This window comes from Microtus ochrogaster, chromosome 1, assembly GCF_000317375.1.
Source record: "Microtus ochrogaster isolate Prairie Vole_2 chromosome 1, MicOch1.0, whole genome shotgun sequence".
NCBI classification, from domain to species: domain Eukaryota; kingdom Metazoa; phylum Chordata; class Mammalia; order Rodentia; family Cricetidae; genus Microtus; species Microtus ochrogaster.
In genome coordinates this window covers 19,362,891-19,370,911 of record NC_022009.1, presented here as the reverse complement: position 1 = coordinate 19,370,911, position 8,021 = coordinate 19,362,891, and the positions used below count along the sequence as shown (strand labels likewise).

The 8,021-nt window shown below is 42.7% G+C and overlaps 1 protein-coding gene across 1 annotated transcript; it reads right to left on the bottom strand.

Annotated features, from left to right (window-relative positions):
• Positions 1–3,983: 3,983 nt before the first annotated feature.
• LOC101983569 (disintegrin and metalloproteinase domain-containing protein 29-like) lies at positions 3,984–6,246 on the bottom strand. Its single transcript, XM_005343295.3, has one exon. It carries the CDS (start codon positions 6,244–6,246, stop codon positions 4,021–4,023), a length of 2,226 nt encoding a protein of 741 aa, XP_005343352.1. The 3' UTR covers positions 3,984–4,020.
• Between the last annotated feature and the right edge of the window lie 1,775 nt (positions 6,247–8,021).

The following is an 8,021-nucleotide window of genomic DNA, read 5'->3' as shown; positions in this document are numbered from 1 at the left end:
CAGCTTCAGGGAACCAAAACTCCTTCACAAATACAAGACAGCTCGGGGCTGCTTTCCTGGCACCCGGCCGCCTATACGGCTAGCTTTATACCAGAAATAATTACACAGAAACTGTATTCTTTTAAACACTGCCTGGCCCCTTAGTTCCATCCTCTTATTGGCTAGCTCTTACATATTGATCTAACCCATTTTTAATAATCTGTGTAGCCCACGAGGTGGCTTACCAGGGAAGATCTTAACCTGCGTCTGTCTGGAGTGAGAGAATCATGGCGACTCCTGAATCTGCTTCTTTCCCCCAGCATTCTGTTCTGTCTACTCTGCCTACCTAATTTTCTGTCCTCTTAAAGGGCCAAGGCAGTCTCTCAAATAACCAATGAAATCAACACAAAACAGCAGACTCCCACATCAAAACTTATGGTTTCAGGGGCTACGGTTATGACACTTAAGCAACAGCCTGCTCAAACATAGACAAAATGACCACTTCCTAGGTAGCTACACTGTGGTTTCAGTAGCTAACACTGCATCAAGCAGATACAGTCTTGTTGGTAAAGGGCCATCCTGTCTTGGTTTCTGTAGCTAGCAGTGTCAGGCACAAACCCAGTTACTAATGTTTTAGGTGACCTATCTTCAGTGAAAATACAGATGACTCTTCTTCCACATGAGCCACTCGAGCAAAAGGCTGCAGCTCACAGAGCCTGATAGAAAATGGACAAACTATAATGCTGTAAATGGTCTCAGCTTCCTTTCCTGCTGCTATGATAAGAAATCCTGGGGAAAGCAACCTAAGTGCTGGCGTGGCACACAATTCCAGGCTATGGTCCATCTCTGCAGGAAAGTCAAGGTAGCAAGAACTGGAAGCATTGAATCATATGATGTCCACAGTCTGGAACAGAGAGCAGAGCACTGGTGCAGGAGTAGTAGCTAGTATCTGATCATCTTCTACACTCCACAGAGTTTGAAACCCATTTCCCAGGGAAGGGTGCCACCCACAGTGGATGTGTCTTCCCACATCAATTAACAAAACTAAGATAATCCACACACATGCCCACAGGCCAACCTAATCTAGACAATCCCTCACTGAGATGCCCATCCCAACCAATTATAGACTGTTTCAAGTTGGTGATTAAAAACGACTGTCCCAAGTGTTAACCACACTGGTTCTCTTGCTTCTTAACCCTTCTTTCTCTTTTGATGGTAACCCCAAAGTAGAGCTCTGATTCAGAAAATGCATTTGCTTGAAGACTTTGACTTCAAAGGCGGGAATAGGCTTCTCATTGCCCATCATATAGTCTGTGAAACTATTTCTCAAGTGATTCGTCCTAAACTCTTCCACCAAAATTTTACCTGTAAACTTCATATAGCCATGCAAATTTAATTTACACACCCTCTATTTATGTAATTTTGGGAATTGACATATGTGATCCTATGATTTCAAATGTGAGAAGTTTCAGGAAGTAATTAAATAATTGAAAATCATACCTGCTGATTCCTTGTGTGCTGGCGTAACAGTAAAAATGTCAAAGGCTGAATGTGGGATAGACATAGTTAGCACAGTCCAGGAATGAGAGTGAGAAGGTAGCCTAGACGCAGCTAGAATGTTCCATCATTTCCTTACTTGTGGTCTTTATTTCAAGAACATGTAGCCGAAGTATATTTATCTAGGAATAATAATATCATCCTCCAAGGCCTGAAAATATGACTATAGGTAGATGCATAGCAAGGTTCAGAACTACTGTTGAAATTCCAGATGCCTAAGACAAAAATGCTTTCATGCTTCTTCCTACATCACTGGCATACGTCCTTCCAAATGCTTACCAGTTTAGACTAGCAGTAAAATGGACAAGTATAAAATTCTAATACCGTCAATTTTAAATACTATGACAGTATTAATATTGGTAGGTGCTAATCCTTTTAAATTCAGTGAGGGATTCTCTGGAAACAGGGAAGACTGGCCTTCGAATGTGTGCAGTTCCTCTTGTGACTTTGGAAGCTGTCTCTTATCTAGGCAAAAATGAAGCATAAGCAGACATTGAAGTACGGCATGGGATAGTCCAGTATAAAGAAAGCCAAGCAAAACAAAGAAAACAGAATAACCTTCAGAAATTATGTTTGAGATGAGTTTAAATGTGGAAGCCCATTTTCTAAGCCCACCATGAGTTCATTTCAAGATGAAAAGGCCAAGCTTCTTGGAGAGATTGTCACAGGAATCATGATGACTCCTTGCTGTAGCAGACAGTGATTTCCTCCATAATGTTACTTCCTCTGGTGTGTTATAAGAATTACTAATTTCAAATTCTCCTTTTGATGTTTTCCTCTCTCCCACAAGGCCCCCTTTTCCTTTAGAAAGGTCAGCAGGCAGGCACTGAAACCTTAAAAACAACAAAGTGAGTAAGTGTCAGAATAAGTGCCTGATTTACATGCATGGATATCCTGGTTCTCAACCTTTTGCCTATAAGGTGGAAGGCCCCCATCTTCACTACTCCATTGGTGCGGGAGAATTGTCTGTGTTCTGTCAATCATGTTTTAAGTAAATGCTGATTGGCCAGGCAGGAAGTATAGGTGGGTCAACCAGACAGGAAGTAGAGGTGGGAAGATGAGAACAGGAGAATACCAGGAAGGAGGAAGCCCATTCCTCGGAGTCCTCCCAAGACCACCAAGAAGCAAGATGTAATTTGCCCTGCTGAGAGAGATACACATGGCTAATATAGATCAGAATAATGGGTTAATATAAGTGATAAGAGCTAATACGTAACCTGAGCTAATGGGCCAATCAGTTTATAAATTATGTAGACCTGTGAGTGATTTTCTTGGGACTTGCCGGCTGTGGGGTACTGGAAGGGACGGAAACCCCAACAAGCCAGCCCTCATGTTATACCCCACCCTCTCTGTTGGTGGTTTCCAACCATGCCTACAATGACAGGACTCTTGTTACACACTCCCCTGCAACTATAGCTCTTGGCATTGTACAACCTAAAGACAATGGTAGGAGCTAGTGTGTATATTCAGCACATAAACTACTCCAGCATTATTGAAGGTACTGCATCAACTTTGATACTTTTGAGGGAGTGTATCTCATCTTAGATGCTGGGTGTAATCCCTGGGTATTTGACAAAACAAAGAATTTTCCCATTGTCACATATCAAAGTTCAGCACCGCTACTGAAATTCTGATGTCTAAAAACGTGAATGTTTCTTTCATTCATGCATCCCATTTAATTCACAAATGTCCCTCTTGAGACTAATTTTCCATTAACAACAAAACAGAATAATCTACTAGAGTTGCAAGCAGACCAGGGCAATGCTCACAGTAGCACACACTAATGCAGCCCATATTTGACACAGGCATCTAGAAAACTTTTAACATGAACACCATAAAAATGTTTTCTTTTTTCATGAAAAATGATCTGAAAGATGGATTTACATATAGGAGTATAAAGAATGTGACCAAATGTTGGGGCACAGTAGAGTGGCGGGATATTTACCTGGCTTGGGTAAGGCTCGGGGTTCTTGACTGTGCTGCTCAGCACCACAAAACAAGACAAAAACAATTAAAATCCAAACAAAACCTCAGACATGATAAATTATGTGATATTAAGACTCAACAGTTAAGAAAGTTTACTGCTCTTGCAGAGACCCAGAGTTTGGTTCTCAGCATCCACGATGGGTTACCCACAGCCACCTGCAACTCTGGCTCCAACAACTGTGACTCTGGCCTCCATAAGCTTCTGCACCCACATTTACAAATAGAGGGGGGAAGAGGAGAAATGAGGCTGGAGGGAGGGAGAGGAGAGGAGAGAGGATAGGGAGATTTTAAGAAACAATTATAAAGCGCAAATTTAAACATAGAGGCAGAATTTTAACTCCTCAGTGATTTTATTTCATGATGAAAATCTCAGACTTGGGAAAGTTACATGGCTGTCAGAGGAAATCATTGATAATTTCTTGTAGCGATCGACATGATTTTGTTCATGGTGTGGCTCCAGTTCGTATGGAATGATATCAATTAATTTTTTATAGGAGACTATATCCCTCTGGTGTCTATAGTTACTATTGCTCTTGAAATTCCACCAAAAAGAAGTGACACCAAGATAAGAGCCATACGAGTAAATAAGACAAGTAATATCCTGTTCACACTCACACGTATTTTGGCTCGAAACATTTGCTCCGGAGTTAATGTAGGTCCACTGTCTGGACTGCCACCTGCTCCTCTTTGTTCACAGTTTGGTGGCTGCCAACCTTGCATACAGTGACAATTGCCTCTGTTGTTACATACCCCTCTGAAATTACAGTGGCTGATGTTGCATTTAAAATTCAAGTTTTGATGAAAAACACAGGCTTTGTTTTTGCAGTATTTCCCTGGTCCACAGTTTGCACCGTCCACTACAAGCCCCATTTCCGGAACTTCTGTCCCATGGTGTGCATCATACCCAAAGCACTGCTCTTCCTTGATGTCTTGTACCTTTATGTGATGAAATGTAGTGTGCTCACCACCACCAGGAACACGACTGACGCCATCACAATGTAGCAGTCCACAAAAAATACCGTCATCTTGACACGCGAGAGGTATGCTTCCGCCTCGCTGTTTCTTTACTCCACAGTTTCCAAACCGGTCACCTATGGTATTTAATTTATAGCATGTTGGTTCAGCATCCCTAACTTCATATCCAAAAAGAGCTTGGCACTGCAAATTACGATCACTGCAATTTCCTGACATGCAAACTGCTAGTGGTGAGCAGGGAGTTCCGTCCTGGATGTAAAAATTTTCCGGGCAATTCTGGGAGATTCCATCACAGTATTCTGGAAGATCGCAAATGCCAGGTTTGTCTCTGCACAAAGTTCCTATTGGTGCAAATGTACAGTCCTTACAGCAACCTCCTATATTACAAGTAGTGCCCTGAGTAAAGATGCAAGTGGTTGTACAGCACCTGTTGAAGGCACACTCCTTCAAGGAGCCGCAGTCACATTCCTCATTCTTATCCACCTTCTTATCTCCACAGCGAGGAACTACATATTTAAAATTGTCATATTGAACACGATTTTCACTCAGGCATTCGTCCCATTCATGGATCCTCCTATGTACTGCAGCTTGGGAGCAATTACTTAACATATCCGCGAGAACAGGATATTCATGCATGAGACAGTTGCTTCTTCTGAAACAATAACAGCTTTCATCATCATGCTTTAAACCAATAACGTGACCGTTTGCATGAGACATAACAACTGCTGCTATAAACACATGGCGGCTTGCAGCATTCACATATGACACTGCCCGGTTCTGCTTGCACAGTGTGGACTGATAGCCCAGGTATTCAGAATTTCCAATTTTCCTTCCTGTTATAAGAACTGAAAGGGATGCCTTCATCTGATTATGAAATTTTCCTCTAAAACTGCCAAATGCTACCACAAGTCCCATATTATTATGCTTATTACGTTCCACATCGATTTGGTCTTTTGTTTGCCAAATACATACAGCGCGTACATAGACAGCTAGGCCACTTAGCTTGTAAATGGTGTCTGATAGGCTGTTCATAACCAATATAAACTCAAGCGAATGGGTAAAGTTGTTGATTGCCTTAGCTAATGTAGAAGTCATCGTGTAGTGGACTCGTAGTACTTTCACATGCACGCGCCACAAGTAGACTGGAGCTGCTCTGGGACTCCCAACAAGCTTCGTCTCTTCAAGGGACTTATCTGCCTCTGCCACCTGCTCTTCGTTTCTACACCTTTTAGACTCAAGAGATCTTTCTTCCACCACAAGCAGAGAAATTATGTGCTCAAATTTGGAAGAAGATGCCAGTGGTTTGATTTCATAAGTGAAGTCATCCACCTGTAGCATGCCATTGAGACCTCCATTGCAGGTGTCTAGTGTGGCCTGGGACCCTGGGACCCCTTCCAGGTAGCTGTAGAAGTAACAGTCTCGAGGAACAAATGGGTAGTCCTCCTGCTCGGCTCCTTGGTCGTTAGTAGTGTATACAGGAAAGTTTTCAGGAATCATGTTCTTCTTGAGCTTCATGTGGACCACGTGTCTTTGTCCCCTGAAGCGCATGCTGTAGGTGATCTCGGCTGGCATATCACTTCTACCCATCCTCTGGGGGACCTTCCTGGGAATCACAACTTCAGAGGTAGTGAAGCGCCATTTTGGCGGGCCATGGGAACAGACAGGGCACAACAGTACCCAGAGCACAGATAGCCAGAGAGAACCTCCCAGGAGGACCCAAGTCCAGATAGATGCCCGGAAGGGGGCCATGGACAAAAGCAAATGTAGTCCACTGGGGGCAGGCAAGACTAAGATCCCAAAGTTTACACCATGTCATGAGGAGAGGAGAGTGAGGCAAGAGGCTGGCAAGCTCTGAGGAGTAAAGCCAGAGATGCTGTTACATAACAATGCTGTGCTCAGCCAAGCATTGTGTGCTCAGTGATCTGGAGAGCCTATGGCAAAGCCCCAGGGCTGCGAACAAAGGGGGAGCCACTTGGAGAAATTAGGACATATTTATAGCAAAACACTTATAAGACTTTCTAAGGCTTGTATCTTATCTGTCCATTTTTCATATTTGACACAATTATCAATCCACTTTTCATGATTGTTACAAAAACCCCACTATGGCTATTGAAGATAAAATGAATTACCAGACTGACAGTAATTATTATTGGTATTATGTCAGTCTCAGATAAGTCATTTAGTTTTTCATATTCTGCTTCTATTTTCACCTAAAGTAGCACTACGCTGTATACTAACACCTAGTGTTATGCTATTTCCCATCCTTAACATGGGAAAGATTTTTCCTCTTAATATTACTTAAGTCTCTTCTTAATGACTTCCAAAGTGTCTTACCACATCTGATGGCTTCTCAGTTTGTCTGCAGCTGGCATGATTTCTCTGACCCTGTGGTTGTGCCGTGCAGTGGAGTGTCAAATGTTGTTTGTATCAAAATCTCAATTGTTGCCTTTTACCAATAAAGGTTTGGGAGCAAGATGCTGGGGTGAAAACTTGCTAATTCTGAGAGGCAGAGAAAGCTGGGTAGCTGACCTTCCTCCTCCACAGACCTCTCCAGTGCTTCCCCTCTCTCCCATCTAAAACAAATCTCTTCAAACTCAGTGTCCCTCCCTTCTACTTCCTGTGTGTCTCTCTATCCATCCTCCTGACTCCATTTTACTCTGTTTTTTCTTAATAATCATGTTCACTTCCTGTCAACTTGGTGCTTGCTCTGCCTCTTAATCTATAGTTGACTTTACTTAATCCTGCTTAAAATATTAAAGCAGAAAGCTCTTGGATTGAAGGTGTGTGCTAGGGCTGAGCCACATTCCAACTAGAAACATGTATTTATAGTTCAATCTCAGGCTTTACAGTGTGATCAAATAGCCTGCAATACTTAACTTTTTTGTCTTCAGGACCTACCTGCCTGAGCCCAATCTCGGATATATGACTCCCATTTGAAAAAACTGATGCTCTGCATGTCCTACTTTATGACTTAGTGTGCTTAAATCACCCAGCTTCTGATGGGCAATTCAGGTTGCATGATAAATTGGTGTCCCATTGTCAAATATTCAGTTTCCACTAAGGTCCAATAGCAGGCCAAGAGCTGCCTTTCAAAGGGAGACTAGTTGTCTGCGGGTAATGGCAGAGCCTTGCTCCAAAATCCCAAAGGTCTCCTCTGTGATTCACATGTAGGGGCTTGCAAAGACTCCAAATAGCATCCCTAGCTGACACTGCCACCCTATCCTCTGGTATAAATATGTGTTACCAATGAGTTCAAAGTGGTTACTACCTCCTGATCGCTTGATGCAATCAGCATAATGCACCACTGTGATATTTTGGGGTTTTTTGTTTTAATTTTTTTTGACATTATATTGACATATTTTTTTTAAATTTATTTATTTATTAAGGATTTTTGCCTCCTCCCCGCCACCGCCTCCCATTTCCCTCCCCCTCCCCTGATCAAGTCCCCCTCCCTCATCAGCTTGAAGAGCAATCAGGGTTCCCTGACCTGTGGGAAGTCCAAGGACCTCCCACCTCCATCCAGG